A 27975-nucleotide genomic window follows, 5' to 3' on the forward strand; every position below is an offset into this window, starting at 1 on the left:
CGTGAATTAGCTGTTCATTGTCATCGTTTTTCCACGATTCGGATTGGTTCTTGAAATACGACCATTGTGAGGCTAAATTCATTCAGAAAAAACAACGTTCATTCGTTCCGTCAAAATAACAGATTGGAATTGAAACCATCTTTGGAATTTTGTTGACATCGTTTTGCTCGACACGATTTCTCAAAAATTCTTCGAATTGGACATTCTTTTAATAGTTATTAAAACCATAAACTTACCCTAGGAAAAAAAAGGTTGGGACAAGTACATTGATTGTCCCTCGTTTGCTGATAAATCCATCTATAAAAGGACATAAAAAAAAATTATTTTATAAAAAAAAATACAGAACAGTTCGAAAAAATTTCACAAATCTTTAAAAAACATTATCTTTAAAAAAAAACTAATCTGTATATATTTTTTAAAGTGTCAAAAGTATCAAATAACAAGTAAAAAATAAAAAACCGAAAAATCGTGCTTGAAATAATTTTGGAAACCGATGCCTCATTCTTCTTATTTGATTCGAACAGCTAAATCAATTGAAAAAATTCCATCTAATTTACGTGCAGCATTAAAATTTGTTATATCAATTCATGGCCAAGTATTTTCTAATAAATTGAAAAAAGTTACCAACTGAGTTACGTGCAGCACTCAAATTTATGATATCAATCGAAGGACAAGTAATTTATGAGTAACTACAAATTTCAACATTATGGAATTATTCTAAGAAGCTTTTAAATCCAAAAAAATCACATGCAAGCTAGTCATTTCTTACTCTATGGTGGCAGAGACTTATAAGAAAATCGATTCTTCTCAGACTTTCAGGATCCTCTGGTATTATTCACAAAATTCGACGTCGATTGGATCGATACAAATTATGTTTAAATATGTGTTAAAAGTCCTTGTCCGGCCCATCACTTTCCGTTTAAATTGTTTATCCAAATAAAAGTCAGGGCTTGTCTAGAACTGATGGATCACAAGTATTCATGCAGAGGGAATTGAGAGAATTATCTTCAAGTAATTTTTACTTAATTGCACTAATTTAATAAAAAACGGAAACAAATTATTCCGCAATATAGAGGAGATATTATTGTGCATCGATAAATGAAAAAAATTGTACATAATGTATATGTTCAAGCTTCCAAAATAACTCTGCAGTTTACATTCGATGACGGCAATTTTTACTTCCCACTTATTCTTCCAGCGAACGAATTCCATTCGGAATAAGAACTAACCTATACTATTATTAAGAACATTAAATTAATAATGAATCGCATTTCAACAAACTTTTAACGAGATTCTGCCGTGCCATTTCGTTTTTTTATGATTGATTCTTTATTGAATGAATAGTGATGGGCCGGACAAGTACTTTTAACACATATTTAAACATAATTTGTATCGATCCAATCGACGTCGAATTTTGTGAATAATACCAGAGGATCCTGAAAGTCTGAGAAGAATCGATTTTCTTATAAGTCTCTGCCACCATAGAGTAAGAAATGACTAGCTTGCATGTGATTCTTTTGGATTTGAAAGCTTCTTGGAATAATTCAATAATGTCAAAATTTGGAGTTACTAAAAAAATACTTGTCCACCGATTGATATCATAAATTTTAGTGCTGCACGTAATTCAAATGGTAACTTTTTTCAATTCATTAGAAAATACTTGGCCTCGAATTGATATAATAAATTTTAATGTTGCACGTAAATTAGATGGAATTTTTTTCAATTGATTTAGCTGTTCGAATCAAATAAGAAGAATGAGGCATCGGTTTCCAAAATGATTTCAAGGGCGATTTTTCGGTTTATTATTTTTTACTTGTTATTTGATTCTTTTGACACTTTAAAAAATAGATGCAGATTAGTTTTTTTTTAATATAACGTTTTTTCAAGATTTGTAAATTTTTTTTCGAATTGTTCTGTATTTTTTTTATGAAATAATTTTTTTTACAATTAAAAAAAAATTTTGTTTAAAGTTTTTTTTATGGGTGGAATTATCAGCAAACGAGGGACCATCAATGTACTTGTCCCAACCTTTTTTTTCCCTACGGGAAGTTTATGGTTTGATATCACGTCTTTTTTCTCAAAAGATCCTTATTTATGTTCAGATGACTATAAGATTTTAGTTTAAATTTCTATGAATTGTTTATAATTTTCGGCGTATAACGTTGGTTTTCACGAAAAAAGACCTATTTTTCGTCGAAATTGTACTGAAAATATTTCGATAGAGGTTTATTCTTGGACTTTGGTGATTTTTCTCCTTGTCTTCTAATATGTTTCGTCCATTGGGAACTCAAGAGTATGGAGCAATGCGTGTTGCGGGCCGAGATATGATTTTCGGCTGATAACGTTAGGAAAAAGAAAGGAAAAGAGGAGAGATAGATCAAATTCAAGACACAACAAATCCAACAGAATTGGCCCTTTTTAAATGTTGCTTTTGCATTCTGAATCTAGACATTTTCGTGTCATTCAAAACGTGTCCCCGATGAAATATATTTCCAAAGTTTGCAAGTGGCCGCTGAGATCCAATTATCTACAGTTTGATAGTTGCTGAAAAAAGGCACCCGGAAACATTTATTATGTCAGAACTCAAAGAAGCAAAAAAAACTGAGCGTACTTAATTCAACAGAGCAACGGAATTCAAAGACGTTTAAGGTATCTGCATTGGTTTTGGAGAAAAACAATTTCATGAGAATTCAGGAATGAATTTAAAAGTTTAAAAACTCAGAATAAAATAGAAAACGGAAAATTTAGGAATTTAGAAAAGCTGAAAACGTTTGTGATGAATTTTTGAGATTACATGTTACGGTTGCAGTAAAAAATTTAAATGATTGGCACACATGCTGCGACACAAAAATATGAAAGTTTGGAGGTATTCGCTGTGATGATTGCGATTTCCACCACCTATGGTCGTTGTGTCGCTGTACTAGGCAGTGCACAAAAGATGGCGGACCTTGGACAACGTGTTCTGTACCTCTTCTTATTAATTTAACAATAAAGCCTCAATCAGTACATTTGTGGACCTCATTTATTACATGGCGCAGTCTGGACACGAGAGTGAATTAGATGAAAGTTAATTTGAAGACGCTTCAGAAGAAACTACAATAGAAATCAACGAAAGAATCGAGAGACACACAGCGCAAGAAGCAACTGGAACAGATAAGATGGCCACCGTGCAACGAAGCCTCAATCTCAAACCGCCAGAACCGTTATCATTCAGTGGAAATATATCGGAGAATTGGAAAAAATGGCACAAAAAGCTCAACATATATCTGCAAGCTACGGAATCAAAAGACAAAGCTCCCGAAGTGAAAATAGCGATTTTACTTCACGCCATCGGAGAAGAGGCACAAGAAAAATTCGACACATTCGAGCTAAGCGAGGAGGATGCAAAAAACTTCAACAAAGTAGTGGAAGCCTTCGAAAATCACTGTGTACCAAAGAAAAATCAAAGTGTGTGCCGTCATGTGTTTTTTCAAAGAAATCAAAAAGTAGACGAAACGTTCGATGCTTTCCTGACAGATATAAAAAAGCTAAACTTAGACTGTTCGTTCGGTGCCCTGAAAGACAGCTTGATAAAAGATCGCATTATCAGTGGCATAAAAAATACGCAGTTAAAAGACCGGCTCCTCCGTGAAGAAAATTTATCGTTCGACAGATGTGTACAACTGTGTAAGGTAGCAGAATTGGCCAATGAAAGAATAGAGACGCTCAAAGCGAGCGAAAAAATCGACGTCGTACAAGCAAAACAAACGACGATGCAACAACAAACTTCGGATAGAGGGCGCAATCGACAACGAGGGAACAACAGAGGCAGAGGTCAAGTGCGGCAACACAGAAACCAACAGCATAATTGGCGTGAAGGTCCGACATCGAGGCAACAGCTACAGCAGAACACAGGCCCGCCGAGTCAACAGACCAACCAGAGTCAATCGACGTGTAGAAAATGCGGATATCGACACCAACCGCGCAGATGTCCCGCTTATAACAAACAATGCAAAGTGTGTAACGGTTACAATCATTTCGCGCAATATATATAATGTGAGAAACTCCAATCGAATAAATGTTTTGTAATTTATTTTTGTGTCATCATTATTTTTGAATATTCCCATATTTTGCTTCCTATTGAGTCTGGCTCTGCTCTTTCCGATCCTTGTTTTGAGTCCATCGGTTTGCAGTGGATCGATACATATTATATTAATTGGTTGCCTAATATGTGTCCTTTAATTTTCTACTATTTCTTCATGCTGATTGTGGTAACCTGATTCAAGTGGTTTCCGACTATGATCATTATTCGCACATTTTGTATATCAGATTCTCAAAACAGTTTCTGGTGTTGATATAAGTGTAGTTATACTTTTTCCACCTGGCCTGTCGAGTAATAAATTTTGAAACTTGTTCCAAAAAGTCTTTGGATGTTTTTTTTGCAAACATGGAATTATTGGTGAAAACATTCATTACGATATGTCTACAGTTGCTCAGTTTTGGATGCGATTGAGTATAATGCCTGCCAACATCATGGAAACCTACAGAATTTGTGAATGTTATGTGCGCTATGTCATTTTAATGTAACATCATGTCTTTGAACAACTTTTCACTATAATACTATATAGATTTGGATCATTGAAATACAGCAAAAATCTGCAAACTATAAAATTTATATACTTTGCCATTCATTTTACTTTTTGACTCTCACTGCAACATAAATATGAAGTGAAAAATTCATTAGAAAAGTCTTCAGTTGCTCATTAATGCTTTGAAATTTGATTTGAAATTGAATGAAAATGATTTGAAATTGCTGTTTTAGGTTTGTTTGGGTTTGTTTGGCTGTTTTCGAAACTCATTGCGCAGATACATTGAATTGCAGCAGATAGCTGCGAACTTTAAAATTTCTGTGGATAAATATATGTGCTAAGTATCACTTCCTATCTTTAATTATGGTAATATGTAATGGAACTTGATTCAACAAGTTTTAAAGTGTTTCTTTTCAAATAGTATTGAAGTTTTTATTACTGCGGTATGGAGCGAATACCTTCAAATTTTGATATTTTTGTGTCGCAGCATGTGTGCCAATCATTTTAATTTTTTACTCCAACCGTACATATAATTTCAAAAATTCATCACAAAAGTTTTCATCTTTACTATTTAACTTAATTTTCCTTTTTCTAAATTCCATGCTAAATTTCTGAATTTCTAAATTTATTTCTAAATTATCCTGAAATGAAATTGTTTTCCTCCACAACCAATGCAGGTACCTTAAACGTCTTTGATTTCCGTTGTTCTGTTGAATTAAGTACGCTCAGTTTTTTTGCTTCTTTGAGTTCTGACATAATAAATGTTTCCGGGTGCCTTTTATCTGCAACTATCAAACTGTAGATAATTGGATCTCAGCGGCCACTTGCAAACTTTGGAAATATATTTCATCAGGGGCATGTTTTGGATGACACGAAAACGTCTAGATTCAGAATGCAAAAGCGACATTTAAAATTGGCCAATTCTGTTGGATTTGTTGTGTCTTGAATTTGATCTGTCTTTCCTCTTTTCCTTTCTTTTTTCTAACGTTATAAGCCGGAAATCATATCTCAGCCCGAACACGCATTGCTACATGCTCTTGAGTTCCCAATGGACAAAACATATTAGAAGACAAGGGGAAAAATCGCCAAAGTCCAAGAATAGATCTGTGACGAAATATTTCCAGTACAATTTTGACGAAAAATAGATCTTTTTTCACGGAAACCAACGTTATAAGCAGAAAATCATATTACAGCCCACGAAACGCATTTCTTCACACTCTTGGATTCCTAATACACAAAACATATTAGAAAATAAGGGGGAATATTACCGACGTGCAAGAACAAACCAGTGCCGAAATATTTCCAGTATAATTTTGACGAAAAATCGGTCTTTTTTCGGGGAAACCAACGTTATAAGCCGAAAATCATATCTCGGCCTCCAACCCACTTTCCACCGTGCTCTTGGGTTCCTAATAGACAAAACATATTAGGAGACAAGGGGAAAAATCACCGAAGTCCAAGAACAAACCCGTGCCGAAATATTTTCAGTAAAATTTTGACGAAAAATAGGTCCTTTTTCGTGGAAACCAACGTTATAAGCCGAAAATCGTATCTCGGCCCTCAACCCGCTTTCTACCGTTCTCTTGGGTTCCCAATAAGCATAGCATATTAGAGTAGAAGAAAAAAAATCGCCCAAACCCATGGACAGACCTGTGACGGAATATTTTCTGTACAATGTTGACGAGAAATTTGTTGTTTTTCGTGGAAACCAACGTTATTAACCGAAAATCATATCTCGACCCGCAACACGCTTTTCTCCATGCTCTTGGGTTCCAAATAGACGGAACATAGTAGAGTACAAGGGAAAAAATTGCCAAAGTCCAAGGAGAGACCTGTGACAAAATATTTCCAGTACAATTTTGACGAAAAATAGATCTTATTTCGTGGAAACCAACGTTATAAGCCGAAAATCATATTATGGCCCACAACACGCATTTCTTCATGCTCTTAGGTTCCTAATAGACAAAACATATTAGAAGACAAGGAGTAAAATCACCAAAGTCCAAGAACAATCCAGTGCCGAAATATTTTCAGTACAATTTTGAAGAAAAATTGGTCTTTTACGTGGAAACCAACATTATAAACCGAAATTCATTTCTCGGGCCTCATCCCGGATTCCTCCATGCTGTTGAGTTCTTAATAGGCATAACATATTAGAGTATAAGGAAAAAAATCGCCAAAGTTCAAGGGCAGACTTGTGACGGAATATTTTCACGACAATTTTTACGAAAAATTGGTCTTTTATGGTGGAAACCAACTTTATAAGCCGAACATCATACCTAGGGAAAATAAGATTGGGAAAAGTACATTGATGGTCCCTTATTTCCTGATAATTTCATGAAAAAGATTATCCCATAAAAAATGTTCGTATGAGAATGGAATCTATAAAAATGTACTAAGCAAATAATTCATAGAAATTTAAACTAAAATCCTATAGCCATCATAACATAAATGATAAATGAGGAACTTTTGAGAAAAAAGGCGTGATATCAAACCATAAACTTCCCCTAGGGAAAAAAAGGTTGGGACAAGTCCATTGATGGTCCCTTGTTTGATGATATAGAAAAAAGATTCAGAACCAGGAAAAAAATTCTATAGAAATAATAAACGAAAAATTGTTAAGTTCAAAAAAATTCAACAAAAATAAAAAACAATCGAAAAAAATTCTGTAAATAAAAATAAAAAATTTTTTAAAAAATTCATAAATATTGAACAAATTGAAAAATGTACTATCCAAGTTACATGCAGTATAAAAATGTATGATATTAATTGGAGGACAAGTTTTTATTGATAATTTGGAATATTTATCGAACAAATCGGAAACTTTCATTGAAAAATTGACGTTTTACGCATAGGAGCCACTAATCATTCATGATAATTATTTTCAAGAAAAAAGTTCTTGAAAAAAAAGTCATAACGGAAGTTACGTGCAGTACTAAAATGTATTATATCAATTCGAGGCCAAGTATTTATCAATTATTCGAAATATTATCTCCGGCGACAAATGAGCGTTGAGAATCCTCGTCGGCTCAGAACGTTTTATCAAAATTACTAAAAAATTAATGGAAATAAAAAATCGCAGAATCTTTCTTTCGAATAATAAGAACGATGTCAAACCATTTCTTTTTAACCAGACCATATAAAAATCCTTAAAAATTCACATGAAAGTCATTCGTTACTTCAACAAGGTACAGACTTTAAAGAATCGATTCCCCTCCGACTTTCAGGATCCTCTGGTATTATTCACAACATTCAACTTCGATTGGATCGGTACAAATTATGTTCAAATACGTCTTAAACGTACTTGTCCGGCCCATCACTTTTTATTCAAATTGCTCATTCGAAAAAAAATGAGGGCTGTTCTATAATCCCAAATATAATAAAATGGATAAAAATAAAAATAATATATCCAAGTTATTTGAACTTGATTGTTTTCAGGTTCGTATAGCAATATCCACTTCTCATTTTCTTCAGGGAACACATACCATTCGGTAAGAACCAATGGAAATGAGAAATAATCAGGTACATTACAAGAAATTTTCGTACCTATTCAGCCGTGCAATGTTTTTTTTTTTCGATAGTCACGTACACATTTTGATAAATATCACTAGTCAAGTACGACACGTGGATTCCTGGAATTTGGAGAAAAATGATTTTGTTGTGAATTATGACTTCATACAATATAAATAGATTAATCAACTTCATCTTCCATTTTCGTTTCATTTTGACAAGAGCGATTTCAAGGAAAATTATTTTCTCGGGATTTACTGTTCCTTAATATTAACACATGGATTAACTTCGTTTTTGATTTTTTTTCGAATGAGCAATTTGAATAAAAAGTGATGGGCCGGACAAGTACGTTTAAGACGTATTTGAACATAATTTGTACCGATCCAATCGAAGTTGAATGTTGTGAATAATACCAGAGGATCCTGAAAGTCGAAGGGGAATCGATTCTTTAAAGTCTGTACCTTGTTGAAGTAACGAATGACTTTCATGTGAATTTTTAACGATTTTTATATGGTCTGGTTAAAAAGAAATGGTTTGACATCGTTCTTATTATTCGAAAGAAAGATTCTGCGATTTCTTATTTCCATTAACTTTTTAGTAATTTTGATAAAACGTTCTGAGCCCGACGAGGATTCTCAACGCTCATTTGTCGCCGGAGATAATATTTCGAATAATCGATAAATACTTGGCCTCGAATTGATATAATACATTTTAGTACTGCACGTAACTTCCGTTATGACTTTTTTTCAAGAACTTTTTTCTTGAAAATAATTATCTTGAATGATTAGTGGCTCCTATGCGTAAAACGTCAATTTTTCAATGAAAGTTTCCGATTTGTTCGATAAATATTCGAAATTATCAATAAAAACTTGTCCTCCAATTAATATCATACATTTTTATACTGCATGTAACTTGGATAGTACATTTTTCAATTTGTTCAATATTTATGAATTTTTTAAAAAATTTTTTATTTTTATTTACAGAATTTTTTTCGATTGTTTTTTATTTTTGTTGAATTTTTTTGAACTTAACAATTTTTCGTTTATTATTTCTATAGAATTTTTTTCCTGGTATGGATATACTGTAAGCTAAGGAGAGATGGGAAAAAGGGCCCGGTGAACACAGCCAAATGAAATGAAAAAAAATATGATAACAATACATTGAATTAGACACTTTTACTTCACCAAAGTTTTTCAAAATTTATTTGCATTCATTTACATACAACCACGCATATTTTTTCTATAATGTAATAACACAACATAAAATTTATGTTTTGAAAGAACGTTTGAGAGGTTATAATGAGCGAAAGTTTTTTTTTTCTCACATAACTCCCGTTGAAAATTTTTAATGAACCAGAACCAGGATTGCAACAACATTATGTCATAAATACACGTAAAATTAAAGAATTAGTAGAAGGAGAAATTTTCCTATACTAATATATGTCCTATATAATAAATACTCGCGAACCGACTGCGATGAGTGTAAACTAACCCACATGGTTTTCACAAAACTTACATAACATTTTTTTTATAGTCATATAAGAATTTTGAATCGAATTCATACAGCTCGCACTGTTTCTCCGAAATTTTATCATTTAGATCGCTGTTGCTATTAATTTGCTCATGCCATCAAAAACTGACAGATGGTTGAACAATATATCACGCCAAAGTCACTATATGTCTGGTTTTCGTAATACACTGCATGTATGATACCACATACAACTATTTTTAATAAAATAAATAGATATCGAACACTTTATTAGATGAAAAATTTTTTTTTTTCACCCCGCACTTCGTAATGTCGAAAATCCATTTGTTATAACATCACAAACTGACGGCTGACTGATGGCATTGTATATATAGGTATATATTCATAAACTTTATTCCGCTGGAACGGTACAGCGAGTGTCCTGACCAATCATAACTCATTATTTCTGTAGCCGGGATCCCGGGACCCGAGCTTTCATAGAAATGGGTTATAGCTGGCATCAAGAGGCCTTTGATGGTGTTCTGTACAGACACGGTAAATCCATAAATGTGTTAGTAACTTTTGCATAATCTTGAGCCTGTGCAAAGTTTTTTCTCAGCATTTACGCTACCGATCGTGTTGGTTTCGTGCTCATTCAAAAGGGATTTTGAAAATTAGTCTCCAAACCAATTTTTGATTTATAAAACATCTCCTGAGCTCTGCAATTTTAGAAAATGATATGCCAGTTTTACCCCCACCACCGCGAATCGTTTTATTCAGAGAAAGTATAACTCGGCGAGCCTCGGGCCAGCAGACGACAGGGCTGTCAATGTACTTGTCCCGAGACTCTACCGAGTCTCTTGATACATGTAAAGTGATCATGCCCAACGAAGAAGAAAAGTTTTTATCCTTTCAAAATTTCAAACCTAAAGAAAATGTTCCATTTTGCCTCTACGCAGACCTTGAATGTCTTTTGCAGCCTGTGAGCGCCACTTCCAAGTCGAGTACGTTGTATCAGAAACATATACCTCACAGTGTTGCATATTATTTGAAATGTACCTTTGATGAATCTATTTGTAAATTGAGAAGTTATCGGGGAAAAGACTGTATCGAATGGTTTGCAAATGAATTGCATCAATTGGCTAAAGATTTAACTCCCTATTTAGAGTCTGTTGCACCGATGGAATTGTTGAACAATGATCAGAAAGAATCATTTGATTCCGCAGAGGTTTGTCATATTTATAAGCGTCCATTTACTCCTGAAGATCAAAAGCATCATGACCATTGTCACTTCACAGGAAAATTTCGTGGTGCAGCACATCGAGGCTGCAATTTAAACTACAAAGACGCTCAATTCATTCCCGTTATATTTCACAACTTATCAGAATATGATTCTCATTTTTTGATTAGAACTTTGGCAACATCTTTCGAAGGTTCGATAAAACTTTTACCGATAAATAAGGAGAAATACATATCATTTACAAAAAATGTGTCGGAGACGAAAATTAATTTTCGGTTTATCGATTCGTTTAGATTCATGTCAAGCAGTATAGAAATGTTAGCCTCGTATCCAAACAATGATCAAAAATTAATTACATGTCAGCATAGCAAGTGTGATGAGGAATTTTTATTATTGACCAGAAAGGGTGTATTTCCGTATGACTATGTTGATAGTTTTATTCAAAATTAAATGATGAGAACATTTGGGAGAAAGATTATGCACATGCATGTAATGTATGGCAACGGTTCAACATTAAAACCTTAGGTCAATACTCAGATCTGTATTTACAGACTGATGTGCTTCTTTTGGCTGACATTTTTGACAATTTCCAACATAGCTGTTTGGGTACGAACGGTTTGGACCCGTTACACTATTATATAGCACTGGGCCTTGCATTTGATGCCATGCTCAAGTGCACTGGTGCGACGCTAGAACTACTGGTTGATATCGATATGTTATTGTTCTTGGAAAGAGGAATACAAATTATAAGTATATGGGAGAATCGTACAATCCCAGTCAGGAAACATCCTATCTTATGTATTTCGATGTGAATAACCTGTACGGTGCAGTTATGAGTCTGTTTCAACCCTATGCTGGTTTCGAATGGATATCACATATAGATATTGTAACGGTACGTTTGCGCTTGTGCACACCATCACGCGTGGATTCGAGCAATTCTATGTTAAAGAAAATAACAAATGATTTATGGAATTCTGAATTTTCACGGATCAAATTACAAAAATAAATGAATTTTGTTTCGCATGAGAATTTTTTGTTTCCGGTATTTTTCTCCATAAAAATAATTTTCGCAGAATTAATAATAATAAATTTCGCAATGAATTTACGCTCGCTTTTATTTGAATAATAATAATTAATAGTTTCGCTTGCAATAATAATTTTTCAATTAATCTCGCCAACGCTGGTCTTGATAAATTTTTAATTAATTTTATTTGATAATTTGATAATTAAGCTATAATTCTTAGAAACTCACTTTTATGATTCTATATAATGCAAAAGAGTGTGACGAGTGAATTATATTTGCTTTTTCACTCTGGTGACCTGATATAATCCAAATAAATTGTTTTCAGTGAGTAAATTCGCTTTTTATGAATTCTTATTAGCTCAAATTGAAGAATGATAAATAATTCTAAAATAAATGAAAAATGATATGCCAATCTCGCTTGAAAATAAAGAAACTTGCTCGGATTTGCAATTAATTGAATCGCCACTCAGAAAACAATTACTCGATGATGGAACAGAATCCACCCAGAGATCTTGAGACAGAACGAACCCGAACTGTCCCGGCCCTTCTGGAATGGAAAGGTAGGAGTCCTACCCAAAGAATCTTGTGACCGAACGAAATCGAACGGCCACGGCCCTCTTGGATAGCAAAAGGATTGGAAATCTACCAGGAATCTTGAGACAGAACGGAGGCGAACTGTCCCGGCCCTCCTGGATAGATCAGAAACTCTCACCTAAGAATCTTGAGTTCAAACGAAATCGAATGAATCCGGCCCTCTTAGCGTGAGGAGGAAAGGTGTTATTTTTGAGTTCTAAGTGGGATAATAGCCATGTTATTTTGCTCTTTGTTTTTAAAGCTATTTTTATAATGAGTGAAAAATTTTATGTTTCTTTATTCTCGCTATTATGGCGAGTTTACGTGGCGAGATCCTGAGGCAAGACTGGCGTTTTGTGTTTGCGAGTGCGAGTCAAGCTCTATAAGATTCGAGACGAAACTAGCTCTTTGTTTGCTCAGAGAGCGTTATTGCTTTAGCGAGTCTAGCGTGGCGAGATTCAAGATGAGACTGCCCCTCGGTGCTTCTGCGCTCGGGTTGTTATACTCTCTCGAACAAAGGCAATAATAATAATAATTCACTTGGACTTTGTCCCTCTCTCTGATACGCTGCGCGACTTAATCTCGAAGCAGGGACTCCTCCTCTAAATTTTCTTATTGATGCGCTAAACCCCCGCGTGGATCCCAATTGGCCGAATCGAGCTACAGTCACATTGCTCATGTGCAAGAATTTAATACAATTTAATAAAACAGTTTTTTGATAAATTTTAACTCATTTTATGATTTTCCACATTATTTTGTTTTATTTTCTATTCATTTTCTAAATAACAACACTTTTGTTTTATTTTAATTCATTGTTTGCTCAGGACTACACTTATTGCACGTGCCTGTTGAAAGTAGTTCATCGCGCATGCGCACTGTGCACACTCGAGATATTAAAGAAAAGTTTTCTTAAAAATTTAAATAATTTTGATCTGAAATTTTCACCCAATTGTTCAAAATACGTTTCTCTAATGAAATGATCCGCATTAATTTTCTGAACAAGAAAAAGTTTGTTTAATTAAAATTTAATAAAATAAATAATTTTACGAGTCTAGGGAATTTTGTGAAAACGAAATTGAGTTGGCAGCAGTGAGCGCCTCGCTTCCCGAGCGCCGCTTCGCGAAGTGACAGGTTTTCAACATGGCCGCCGATGTAAACACTCGTGCGTGCCATGTTGTCGAAATAAAATGTTTGAGAGTGTGTTTCGCTTCAATATACTCAACGTTCCAGATGATTCACCTATTGGCTATATACTTGAAGTAGACTTGGAATATTCACAGGAACTACAAACTACTCACAAAGACTTGCCATTGTGCCCTGAGCATTACACACTACCAGGATGTAAAATGTCTAAATTAATGACTACTTTATTGCCGAAACAGAAATACATAATTTATTATAAAGTCTTGAAGCAGTATCTGAGCTTGGGAATGAAGTTGACAAAAATTCATAGAATATTAAAAGTCAAACAAGCAGCATGGCTTCAAAAGTACATCAATTTGAACACTGATCTCAGGAAAAAATCGAACAATGATTTTGATAAAAACTTTTATAAACTCATGAACAACGCAGTTTTTGGAAAAGCTTTGGAAAATGTGAGACAACACAAAGACGTTCGATTAATTACGATATGGAGCAAAAGCCCTAATTGCGAAACCAAATTTTCATAGCTGCACCATTTTCGATGAAGACATGTTGATAGTTGAATTACGTCGTACTAAAATTAAATTTAACAAGCCCATATACGTAGGATTTTCTATTTCGGACCTTGCCTAAACTTATATTTATGATTTTCATTACAATTACATAAAAGATCGATTTGGAGAACGTGCAAAGTTAATGTATATCGATACAGACAGCCTTCTTTACCACTTTACTGTCGATGACATTTATGATGCTATGAAGAAAGATCTAGATGGATTTGATACATCAGACTATTTACCTGAGAATGTTTACGGAATACCACGAGTCAATAAAAAAGTTATAGGCTTGATGAAAGATGAAAATAATGGTAAAGTTATAGCTGAATTTATAGGTTTGCGAGCAAAGTTGTATTCATTCAAAGTTCTGGGATCTGATGATCAAGACAAAAAACGCGCTAAAGGAGTCAAAAGATCTACTCTCAAAACAATCACTTTCAATGACTATGTAAATTGTGTTTTGCAACATGAAGATCTTGTGAAGAGTCAAAACTTATTTCAAAGTAAGAAACACCAGGTTCACACGGTGTAGTAGAAAAAATAGCGTTGAGCTGGCAAGATACCAAGAGGATCATATTTCCTCATACAACGGACACACTCTCATGGAGATATCAAACATGTACCGATATGCGGTGTGAATAAATACACAATTTTCGTATATGACTCATTCATTCCAAAGACCTTCTTTCATCAGTCACTGACCTAGGTTCAACTTGTGTTGACAACCGATATGTGACCTACTCGGAGCTTGTTTACGAACAGAAGAGAAAGAGCACAAGTAATCGAAAACAAAGAATACGTTTTGGTTTTTAAATTTATTATTAACAAAAAAAAATTATAAATCAGATTTATTATTCCAACTGTTGTGAGAATTATCGAAACCCAACCACTTCACAAGTAACTTATTTCCACGATTCCGCAAAATTTTTTCTACGAGATATATATCTAGATATTTGACGCTTGTGAGTTCCTTTTGATAGAAACCATCTTCAATCGGTTGGTTTTAATAATCCTTTAGCTTGTACGTCACGGGATCGGTATTCACGATTTGACTTATACTAAATATTTCTGTTGTCCAGTTTGGCGTATAGCCCTTCTCAAAAACATGCTTATACTTGCTGATTCGCACTTTATCACCAATTTGAAATTTTATTTTTCGCGTACGATTAACATAAAATTTCCTGTAGAGGCGCAGGAGGGATTTTTCATTCTGAAGCGTGACATCATTCGGTTTCATTCCAATTGTACGATATTTGGTATTATTATAGGTCAGCACCAATCCATCCACAATATCGACCCACTTGTACGATCCTCGCAGAATAAATTGCTTCCACATCTTGCCCTTGAGTGTACAGTTACAGCGTTCACATATCATCGATGCCTTCATGTTACTGAAGGTTGAGTACTAGGGTGATGCAAAAAAAATCGATATTTTTTTTCTCGGAGCTCCAACAAAAATCGTTAGTACATCAAAAAAAAGTAATTTTCCCAAAATTTCAGATTTTTAAATAATTTTTTGGATAGTTCTCAAGCCACTTTTCGATATTTTCCTGGTTTTTTTCTCAAAAATTGCGAAGCAAAAATTTTTTTTTGCTTCCATAGCAAAAGGTGTTAGTACTCCATGGAATTATAAATCTAATAAAATTTGTTCACTCTCAAAAAAAATTAAATGGCTACCTCGCATATTTTATTTCTTTTTTTCTGTATATTTAGCTAACATAGAAAAAAGATTCAGAACCAGGAAAAAAATTGTATAGAAATAATAAACGAAAAATTGAAAAGTTCAAAAAAATTCAACAATAAAAAACAATCGAAAAAAATTCTGTAAAGAAAAATAAAAATTTTCAAAAAAATTCATAAATATTGAACAAATTGAAAAATGTACTATTCAAGTTACATGCAGTATAAAAATGTATGATATCAATTAGAGGCCAAGTTTTCATTGATAATTTGGAATATTTATTGAACAAATCGGAAACTTTAATTGAAACTCATGATAATTATTTTCAAGAAAAAAGTTAATGAAAAAAAAGTCATAACGGAAGTTACGTGCAGTACTAAAATGTATTATATCAATTCGAGGTCAAGTATTTATCAGTTATTCGAAATATAATCTCCGGCGACAAATGAGCGTTGAGAATCCTTGTCGGGCTCACAACGTTTTATCAAAATTACTAAAAAATTGATTATGATATGATTTTCGGCTTATAACGTTGGTTTCCACAAAAAACGACCTATTTTTCGTCAAAATTGTACTGGAAATATTTCGGCACTGGTTTTTTCTTATACGTTGGTGATTTTCCCCCTTATCTTCTCATATGTTTTGTGTAATAGGAACCCAAAAGAGTGAAGAAATGCGTCTCGTGGGCTGTAATATGATTTTCGGCTCATAACGTTGGTTTCCGCGACAAAAGATCTATTTTTCGTCAAAATTGTACTGGAAATATTTCGTCACCGGTCTGTCCTTGGCCTTTGGCAATTTTTTCCAAGTCTTTGAACGAAGAAAGAACTGACGTAAAGATTTTCTTAATAGAACAGATTTTATTTATCCCTTTTCTTCAAAATTCAAATGAAAGAACACGAAAAATCCAACAGATTTGCCCACTTTAAATGTCGCTTTTGCATTCTGAATCTAGAGATTTCATCTCATCCAAAATGTGCCCCCAATGAAATATATTTCCAAAGTTTGCAAGTGGCTGCTGAAGTTCAATTATCCACAGTTTGATAGTTGCTGAAAAAAAGTACCCGAAAACTTCTAACCCTGACTGCTCGCGATACCCTCCGTTAAGGGTATCGATGGGTAAGGTGACGGGGCGAAATTCAACCTTCAAAAAGGGGTATCGTTACCTACCATTGGTCGGCCTCCTGCGGGTGTCGATACCCGGCAGAACGGGTATCGATGCTCTCTCGAACTTCGGCTCCTGTGGGTATCGATACCCCCTACAGAGGGTATCGATGCTTAGTCGAACCGGAGCTGCTACGGGTATCGATACCCCCTACAGAGGGCATCGATGCTCAGTCGTGCAGGAGCTGCTACGGGTATCGATACCCCCTACAGAGGGTATCGAAGCTTAGTCGAACCGGAGCTGCTACGGGTATCGATACCCCCTACAGAGGGCATCGATGCTTAGTCGAACCAGAGCTGCTCCAGGTATCGATACCCCTTACAGAGGGCACGATGCTCAGTCGACCGGAGCTGCTCCAGGTATCGATACCCCCTGCAGAGGGCATCGATGCTCAGTCGAACAGGAGCTGCTCCGGGTATCGATCCCTGCAAAAATGGGTAACGGAATGTGAAGAGATGAGGATTTCGGGATGGGAACGGCAATAGAAAAAGCAGATGGGAATTTCATTGGTGTTGAAATGTTCCAAGAGCTATTACATTCGATATTCTTTAGCTCTTGGAATCATGCTAGGTGGGTGGGTGGGAGGGGGTGTATGTACATTGTAAAAGATACAGACACGCAATTGACGCCAGATTCATGCAACAGTTTGAGCGAGTAATCGTTGCAGTCATCCCGGAGAGCGGATAGAGAAAACTATGACCGATTAAATATTTAACCGCGCAACCCTCGAAAACTTTGTTTTTTCTACCATCCCTTCTCCGTTATGATGCTGCGTATAAAATTTACAACAATTCGTGTATTATAATTTTATGAAAGAAATGCATCATAAAATTTCAAACATTACGGCGCTGAGAATTCCTCCGGTTGAGTATTAGTCAGTTTCTCAAACATTCGTGATTCTTACACCATACGTAGATTCCCCTGTCAAATTCATTATTATAGCCGGAGCCATCAAATCGTCGTCTATTACGAAACCTCTTTCATCCGACCGAATCAATATTTTTATGTGTCTGGCTTCTTCCAAAACACTAATAGTCTCGTAGTATGTGACGAACATTCCAATGATTGTTCGTCCCTCGTCGTTAACAAATTTGACAATTGACAATATTTCGGCGAAACGATTATCTCTCGTGTTTACATTTTTGTTGGAATCACGTGTATCATTGCGCTCGACGTTACTACAACTGTATAAATTTCCATTGATTATACATTTTTGAAAAACATTCATTGTTCCTCTGCACGTAAGTCTATCAGAAGTTAAGAGACGACGCTCCCATTCGTTTGGTTCTCTCGATACGGTCAGACCTAAACTTTCAAACTTTTCAAAATCTTCCCCGGTTCCTTTAATGCGAAACGGCGCTTTTTTTCTCTGTTAATAATCCCGATAACCTTTGCTCTTGTTTCGTCGACAATCGTCGGATCGTTAATGACGCATCGCATATAATCGTTCAATAAGTATTAGTTCATTATTTGCAACGGTCGGCCGGTAGGACTATTCAATGAGTCTGCAATTTTCTTATTGTAACCCTCGTAAATAGAAGCGCTGTTACACCACATCGGGCCCCAATTTTCGACCGTATCGCAGAGATGTCGGAGAATGTGCAGATTGTATGTCATATTGGCGGATCCGAACAATCTCTCATATTCCCGAACAAATTCTTCTATCAACGTCTTGGCCCGGTCAAGTTTTTCTCGCATTAATGAATCGCCGTTTAATATGTGAAGTGCCTCAGAGAGTTTGCAAAAGAGTATCCAATATTCGTCGGGAATAATATCCTTCAAGCAGGGCACCAATTACGCCATTCCGAGGCTTTCCACTTTTTGTAACAGTAAACGTTTCTCGGTTTTCTCGCAATTCTACTCGGCGTTCGTATTTTTCGCAATCGTTCGCTTATTGACGCTAGGATGAGAGGCGTTCCAAAATACCACGGACATGTACTTGGACTATCAAAAATCAATTCCATCAATTTTTTAGGAACACCGAGATAAGCGTTATGCATTCCGTCGACTACCATGGATTTGCGTAGGTTGAACATTGGAAGCGCTTGCAAAATCGTTCGTCCCTTAATACCGTATTTTGGTTCATTTGTCGTCATCGCCGATTGCATATGTGTACGCATTTCGTGGGCTCTACGATATCTAAAATTTACAACTCCATATACTCTACTATTGCCAGCAATCGTTGGTCGTCTTTCCCCTTTCGCATAACAAAACGTGCATCCGTAAATTCCGTGAAAACTTTTCATATTCAAAATTTCGTATCTAGCCACAGAATCTGTGACACAAATCGTCGTCACGAATTTGCTTCTGATGCTTTCTATGCCGTTCGGCTTCCAATTTATACCAGTAGCATGTAAAAATTGTAATTCATCGATTATCGGTGCCAAGTACGCATTTAAATCTGGTTTACGATCGCCGACATAAATTCCCGCCAAAATCATGTACCGTTTACGCATGTGCGGAGAAAATTCATTAATCGTCAACAACACAGGCTACGGTTTCACCCGATGATTTAGCTACCTGAAGACCATCTGTATTCAGCGTAAACGAATAATTAAATTCCGAATGTAAAAATTTCCCGGGTCGGCTCAACTTTTTGTACAATTTACTATCGTAGATATCTTCTATCGCGTTTAAACATTTTTTCTTTCTATCGTAGCGATACCTCAGACGTTGTATTATATTCGGTATAGACAGGATTCTCTTCAATTGTCGAGTCAAGTTCAGATTTATGTAAAATGAAGTATTTTTCAAAGGCTTGTTTGGGCCTGACAATCCGCAATAACACTCTATCGTAGGTCTTTTTCCTTTCCCTATTGTCTACAGACAACGTTTGCAATATATGTTTCTCGTTTGGAAATCTCGTTCCGGTCTTTCCATACATTTCTGTAAACCTCTTCTCGTATTCGGTATTCTATTTCCGTTCATTATAAACTTGATAATATCTAAAATCGTCAACAACGCTTCGATACAAAATTTGAATCGCAATGCCGCCGCAACAATCATAGTTACTACATCTCTCCACCTTATATTTGCTCGAGTTGTCAGTACCTCATGTTGAGGAATACGAAATGCTAGGTTCTCGTCGTCGTCGTCGACGTCCAATCCGGCTATTTCAATGTTATTCGAGTCAATATTTTCTTCGTCGGTGGTGTCCGATAGATTCTCAATCCCTTCCATATCTGTAATATATAATATATTTGTAACCATTAATTCGATCGCAGTTTTTAGTTCCATCGAATAACAAAGCTTGTTATATATCTTTATCTCTTCACGGATATATCTACTTTTCTTTCGAGTCGACTTTCAAATTGCTTTTCAAATACTAGTGTTGGAGAATGCTGAAAAGGTTTTTTCGGCAAATTGCCTCTCGGATGATTAACGTTAAGAAAATCACTGAAGGCTTCGTTTCTTAGATAGTTAATATCGATCGATGCAAATCAATAATTAGGAACAAGATATTGCATTTCGACGACTGAGCGTCGCATACATAAATCTTTGTTTGTCTTATAACACGCCGCTACGTTTCGCGGAGATGTTCGAATACTCTAACATTCGTGAAACGGTTACTCACGGTCGAGACTAGTGCGTCCACGTCCTGTGAATCGTACGCTCCGATTCAGTATGGCTATACCGACGTGGGCGCGGACCCGACGTCACGGTCACCTTGACTTTTACCATCACGCGGTCCTCGCCCCGCGCTCACTCTCGCATTTCAACGTATTTTTTTATGTTCAATCACAACGTCCCTCCCTCAATTTACCGTTGTTATGATTTTGAAAACGTCAATTTAGTTCTCTTTCGTTACTTGCCTCGAGATCGATTGTATCCGTCGTCTCGTTCGACATTTGAGTTTTCAGCGTCAATTAATTCGTCGTCGTTGCGAGAACCACGATTAAATCCAGAAGACAATTCATGTAATTGAAATAAAGACTCGTTCTCGTTTGATTCCTCGCTGTCAAAAGGGAAGATAGACCTCCTCGTTCGCCCTTGATTTTTCTCATTTTCCTATGACTGATTCGAAATAACATTATTTATAATTTATAATCAAACAGTCATATGCTTCTTATTATTTTCCTTACCATCGTTCTTCGATCCCTTGTAATTTCATGGTCGTTTAGATTTCTTCCTTCAACATCCATGCATAATGATTGAGATGTCTCCATTTCATTCCCCTCGCTGATGTTATGTACATCGTCATTCGGTCCATCGTCTATATAATTTTGTCAATAATTACTTTAATCGCCTTAACCAATAGTTTTTTCATGTCGAACCTCATCGTTTCGCACTTTATTAACAGTTCCTGCCATTTCAGTTACGATGATATTCTTATAATTACGCTATGCCATTTGTTCACTGCTTACCTCGAGATTCACTGCATTCCTCAGTTTCTTCGACGTTCCAGTTGTCTACGTTCATCCTTTGCGATCCATGGCTCATTTCGAAAGATGTTTCCCTCTCATTTGACTTTCTCCTTTGATAGCTCGTTGTTCGCTCCTCATTATTTTCATCGACTTGCGACTGTTTTGTTATACAAATTTTTTAATCTCATTTACGTGTGTAGCTATCCAGTTCAATTTTCCATTAAGAAACGCAGCTGCGAATCATACTTGTATAACCTCTTTTTATTACGTTCTGTTTTTCAATATGAATCTTGTTTTCTTTATCTTTCTTACCGGCTTGTATGTGAATCGTGGCATTTCATTGGCGTTTGGACATCTTCCATAACATTCTATGAATTTTTTCTCGTAATCCTTCATCTTTCTCTTATAGGCTTTTCTCGTTTTAAATTCCAGTTGTATTCGGTTATACTTCATACCAGTTTTAGAGAAATTTCTCGGCTTCTCGTCCCCCATATTTTTCGTGCGGTTATCTCGCGATCTACTAATGTTTTGACAGAATTACACTGGTGCATTATCATATATCGCGTTTATGGCAATTATTTTCACTTGCACAGTTGCGTTCAACAATTCGAGAACAAAATCGAGCCAAGCGATACACAATCCATTTTAAATTTCGGTGAAATCTAACCTCAAATATCGTGAGGCAGCCACGCGGCGAACACAAATCACCGAGGCATATACATGCACTCTATTAATAAATAAAAATCACGAAAGCAAAAACCAAAAATAATCATCATACCTGGAGATTACGAAGTGACTTACGAGAGTTTAAGTATAATGTAATAATATTTTCTATATGCGACGACGAACGGCAAATATCTGTGTGCCAGCACCGCGATGATTGTCACTATATATATATATATGTACACAGTGTGTATCTCGTTACGCATAACGGTCATCGGCGAAGCCACGCGACGACGCACCGTACATGTTTGTAATATATTCGTCGAGAACACTATAATTGTCTACACATTCGACGCGTCGCGGTTTCGAATTATTGTCGCGCACAAATGTAACGAAAATTTTCGATCGCGCACAACGTATTTCAACAGGACTTTAGAATAATATATGGTGGAATTTTTATATCGCGGCCGCGCATGTCTATGCGTACGTAGAATTTTGTCGTTGCAAACTGAGAGCGGAAGTCGCGATGTGTGTTCGAGAAAGGTCTTCCTACTACGTTAATCATGCGAAATAAATGGCGCTGAATATATGTATTTTTTAAAAATTGTCACGCGACGATGAAAAAACGTCGATATGCGCGCGTCTCAATAATAAAGCGAGGCAACGAAAATTAAATATATACAATTCATATCGTCGAGATAATCACATTATTTTCTTTGTAAACATTTATTGAATAAAATCACGTATACAGCGACGATCTCTGTAGTACATGATAATATACATATACATATATCTAATGATATATATCGCGCGATGTGACCAATTTTTTTTGTACTGGAACGAGTTTCGCTTATCGCCCGCCGCATGCGCTCGCATCGGCTTAAACCCGCATGTATATTCTCATGTGTATAGAGACGCTGCGCAAGCGTAAATACGAGCGATACGTGAAAACGCGCCCGTATATCAACGTATGGTAAACCCAAAATATATGGTCCAACTGTCAATTTTGAAATGCGGACGCACGCGCAATAACGTCGAATAGTATGGCGACGAAATAAGTATCGTGTGTGCGTGCGGATGTAATTATATTCTGAAAATCGTGTCGTGTGTGGAATAAATAATCGCAAGAAAAAAGGGCCCGCGATTCGAAATACCATATCGCATCGCATCGACGTTTTGATAACGGAAAGATCGTCGCAAATATATATATGTGTGTGTGTGTTTTGTGTGCGTTATTACATATCCAGCCCAGCACACGCGCGCGACGACCGACCGGTCTGATGATGCAAAATGCTGCCGGTGCACACGCGTGTTCAGCGAATATAAATACACGTGAATTTCAACGTATATACCGAAAGAAACTCCCGTACAGCACCGAAATCGTAAAGACGTATTTAAGACGTCTATACGATGTCTTCACGTCTAAAAGACCTCTTAAATACGTCTTTACGATTTCGATGCTGTACGGGCTGTTCAATCAGGTAAAAATTACGGAATATATATCGTGAGTAAGAAAATAAATCCAAGTCGTGATAAATAATGTCAAAATATTTTGTGATCGTTCAAGCATGTCGACGAGCGGTGCGCAACGACGAGAAGAAATGTCTAATATTATATCCTGGGTGTGAACAAGTATAATCTATAGCATGTGAATCCATGAGGAAATGACCGACGACGAATATATGAACAAAACGAACGAGAGCAATTATCCTGAAGAAGAAAGACGAAAAATAAATAATTATATGGAAAGGACCGAGTCATAATTCATACAAAGTAAGTAAAAATTTGTTTTTTATAAAAATAATCGTTCAAACAATACCGATGGAACTGTCATACCCGAGGAATAATAAACATGGCATTTATTTAGCATCGTAGGAGGAATGCACAAAGGATCGTAACACGATACATTGAGTGTATGGAGAAATGTGGGCAGGAAATATTGCGAGTGAAAATTGTGAGCGAAGCGGAACAGTTATATCCTTGGAAACACTTGTAGCAATAATAATTATGGACCCCGATAAGCGGATCAAGTAATCGTCGTCGCAGCAGAGGTATGTTAATGGTAAATCAAGTAGTTGGTAGAATACCAAACGCGACTTCTGTTTATCAATAGAAGTGGGAAATATCGTCGCAATGAAACGCACAATCGTATTATTATTTTTTACGTAATACAAATGTCATTTGTATTATCATCAACTTCCTTATATTTAGTCGTCTCTTTTTATTCCAGCATCGCAGCAATAGTCAAAAGCTATATTTAATTTGTTAGTTTACACCGAGCTGAGTCTGATTCGTATTGAAATAATTCCCAACATCAAAAACATTTGCACACCTTGAAAATCGATAAAAAAAAGTTGTACGTCGTGAAAAGAAAAATTAATAACAGAAGTATGAGGCAACAGTACAAATCGTTGAAAACGTCGAAGAGAGAATGAAATCGTTACCGGAAACAATGAAAGTGAGTGTAGTAAATTGTGATACAGAACGACGCGGGTGATGAATGAAAGGCACGAATATTTTTAAGTGAGAAGAGTTAAAATGGATCGATTGAGTGAAAAAAATTTTTTTTTCTTTTTTTAAGAGAAAAAATACGTAACAGAATAATCGCATCGAATACGTATTGTAAGATGTAAAATCTATAATACAAGCGGGATACTTACGCGTCGTTGAGAGCATGGGGTTATATAAATTGATGGCGTGTTTCAACGTGAAACGTAATGGCGATGCGACATTAATTGATGCGATCGGGGTACAACGGCGGCATGGTGAATCATACTCGTAATGAAGGCAGTGTATGAAGATAAAATTGAAATTTACAGTACGCGTGAACGATTACGATTAAGCAACTTATTAGTAAATGAAAGGCACCAAAAATATTAATGTAAATGTGAATATGCGCAGACGGAGTACGAGGACATTATGCACGAACGTTGAACGAACCCGTGTCACGAACGGTTGGAAGAACGTGGTGATGCAGCAGGGCAGGGGCAGGAATGAGAAATCCGAAAGGAGTGGGGAAAAGAGCTGCAGTTTCATTGGAAACATTGGAACGCCACTTCAAACTGAACCAATCTCCACAGCGATCGTGGAACGCGACGATATGAAAGCGTAGTAGCAGGAGTAACGCAGGAGAAGAGGGGTTGCAGACTCAACAACGGTTGAACTATTATAGTATAATTTGATGGAAAATATGAGCGAGAATGTTGAGGCAAGCATGCGAGTGATACAATGCGAACCAAGTAGAATCGATTAGCAGCATTACGAAAACGTATGCTTTTCTATGAAACGAATCTGTCGAGGATCCAAGTCTGTGGATGCAAATGAATCGATTTCAAATTCTGTTTCAGCTTATTCGACAACGGAATGAAACGAGGATTGAGACTTACGCCGGCCAGGAGGACTGCGAACGAAGAGGACAACAAATGGAGATGCGAAGAGAAAGTGATAAAAATGAGAACAATGATGATCGAAATAACGACGACGATACGAGTTGAATCGTACGACCGAAACGAGCGGTCTGCTGTACGAAAACGTGGGCAAGTTGAAACGTGTAACATAACAAAAGTAAAATCAAAGCATTCCAATGGGTACTAATCCTTTTCAATTTCTATTTCAGTTTATTCGGTCGAAACTTTGTCTGGATTGAGACATACGACGGATTGAGTATTCGGAAAAATCGGACGATTGGGAAAGTCTATGAATACATGGAGAGGAAACTGACAGAAACGAGAACAACGCGGAAAAACATAACGACGACGACGATGATGACGACGGCGGAATTTCAGTCGTATAAAAGTTTCATTATTTCGATAACAGGTTAGTGGCATGTACGATAACGTTTCCGAGTTGCAAAACAATTTTTTGTTATTTAATATTCGCGGTAACCAGTAATCGAAGCCTGTGAATGATGACTGATCGTTTTCAATTATTGTTTCAGCTTATTCGGTGGGAGAAAGGCTCGGATTCGGGTATACGACATCGAAGACAACTGATGGAATGAAAAAAAAACTAACCAAGAGATGTAGAATATAAGAAAACAGGGCAAAACGTTGACATTTGTTTTATATAAAATTGCGTTAACAAATATGTCGAACTTTCGACGTTGAAAGTCTATTCCACAATTTTTTGAGTCATCGGAGGGAAAATTTAATCCACTTAAAGTAATGCATCGTGTGAAACAACGACGGGCTTCGAATAAACACTTACGAGTTCAGGACGAAATTTAGTTTGACAATCGAAAATAGCGAAAAAATTTAATATATTATAAAAAAGCAAAGCGATTACATTTTCTTGTATTATACAATTACGTTTGACAAAACTGAAACTTTCAACGTTGAAAAGTCGTTGTACGTAAAATCATATTAACATGGAATAATGTATTTAGTGTTTACAATGGCGTCCTCCTTTAATGAATCAAGTTGAAAAAGACGCTTCAAAGTTCGGCACAAAGGTTTGTCGTTATAGTCGATTAAGAAAAACATTACCAAAGTTATCACCTTCCGCGCAACCCTCGAAAACTATGTTTTTCACGATCGGCTATAAGACGAACCGGGGTGCTTAAATTTATTACATGCAGGTTTACAGCATGTAATGCAAAAACAACTTGATTCATTAAAGAAAATGCGCTATTATAGATTTAAATTTATTATTACTTTTTTAATTGTAAAAATAAATGTTATGATGTTATCTGCAACACAGAAATATCAAAGTTTGGAAGTATTCGCTGTATATCAGTCATATAAACTTTAATACTATTTGAAAAGGAACACTTAAAAGCTTGCCGAACCAAGTTCCATTATATATTACCATAATCAAAGATAAGGGGTGATCCGTCGCATATATATTTATCCACAAAAATTTCAGAGTCCGCAGGTATCTGCTGCGGTTCAATGTATCTGCGCAATGAGCTTCGAAGACAGCAATTTCAAATCTATCCATAAATGAGCAACTGAAGACTTTTATAATCAATTTTTTAATTAGAATAACTACACACTATACCAAGACCAGATTTTTTTTTGAAAATCTGATTTATAAAATGTGCAATTCAAGATCATGGTTAGAAACCTCTCCAATCATGTTACCACAATCATCATGAAGGAGTAGAAAATCATAGGACACATATTAGGGAACGAATTAATAATATGAATCGATCCGCTGCAAACTGATGGGGTGAAAACAAGGATCGGAGAGGGCAGAGCCAAACTGAATATCAAGCAAAATATGGGGATGTTTAAAAATAATGACAACACAAGATATAAATTAGAAAACATTTATTCAATTAAAGTTACTAATATCATTCTAACAGTTGCGTGTATTTTAGTTCTATTTATTCGTATATATAACCTTAACATATAACCACGCCACTGACGATATATTCGCACTGGACAATATTTCTCGTACTCTGGTTTAATTGAAGGATTATATCAGTTAACACTTATTTCTAATCGAACGAAATAATGAAATCTTGAAAAGTTTCGTTGACATATGCATCGTGCATTTTTTATATTCTTTTTCACACACACATCACAGACTACATTTACGCGGCCGCTTTGATACCGGTTTAATATATCACAAATAACAACACAAGTAGTAATCTGCACTTCTTTAGATGATGAAAATTATTTTTTTATTATACTTTTGTATAATTTTTTTTATTATACTTTGCAAAAAAATAATTTTTTAAAATTACATGTTATACCAAATATTTTTACGTTTTCTCAAACGATTGGTTTCAATTTTCTTGTATTTTTCATACAGATATATATTTTTATTGACGAAAATGACAACATACTAAATAAAGCTGTGTTTTGCCGAATTCAAATTCTCTTTTTCAAAGTCATGTATTTCACCGCAGAAGACGTTATACTTTGGAAATTTTCTAGTTTTCCCATTTGTTATAAAAATTAGTAAAATATTTTGACTGAATTCTAATGGAAAATAAATGTAGGCTTATGAATGTGAAATCGCAAAAATGTTTAGTTCTGCACTCTTTGTTTACAATCAAAAACTATTTGAGTTTG

At 35.7% G+C, this 27975-nt stretch overlaps 2 protein-coding genes across 2 annotated transcripts; one reads left to right on the top strand and one right to left on the bottom strand.

Annotated features, from left to right (window-relative positions):
- LOC122415689 (uncharacterized) lies at positions 1–26659 on the top strand. Its single transcript, XM_043428048.1, has 7 exons — positions 1–66; positions 23523–23728; positions 23823–24006; positions 24857–25163; positions 25303–25491; positions 25572–25771; positions 25893–26659. The coding sequence occupies exons 4-7, from the start codon at positions 25156–25158 to the stop codon at positions 25985–25987; spliced, it is 492 nt and encodes a 163-aa protein (XP_043283983.1). The 5' UTR covers positions 1–66; positions 23523–23728; positions 23823–24006; positions 24857–25155; the 3' UTR covers positions 25988–26659.
- On the bottom strand, positions 20767–21811 carry LOC122415690 (uncharacterized). Its single transcript, XM_043428049.1, has 4 exons — positions 21605–21811; positions 21293–21449; positions 21011–21141; positions 20767–20942 (listed from the first exon to the last, which is right to left on the bottom strand). Exons 1-4 carry the CDS (start codon positions 21782–21784, stop codon positions 20937–20939), a joined length of 474 nt encoding a protein of 157 aa, XP_043283984.1. The 5' UTR covers positions 21785–21811; the 3' UTR covers positions 20767–20936.
- Positions 26660–27975: the final 1316 nt, after the last annotated feature.

The sequence above is a fragment of the Venturia canescens genome, chromosome 9 (assembly GCF_019457755.1).
Source record: "Venturia canescens isolate UGA chromosome 9, ASM1945775v1, whole genome shotgun sequence".
In the NCBI taxonomy this organism is placed as follows: domain Eukaryota; kingdom Metazoa; phylum Arthropoda; class Insecta; order Hymenoptera; family Ichneumonidae; genus Venturia; species Venturia canescens.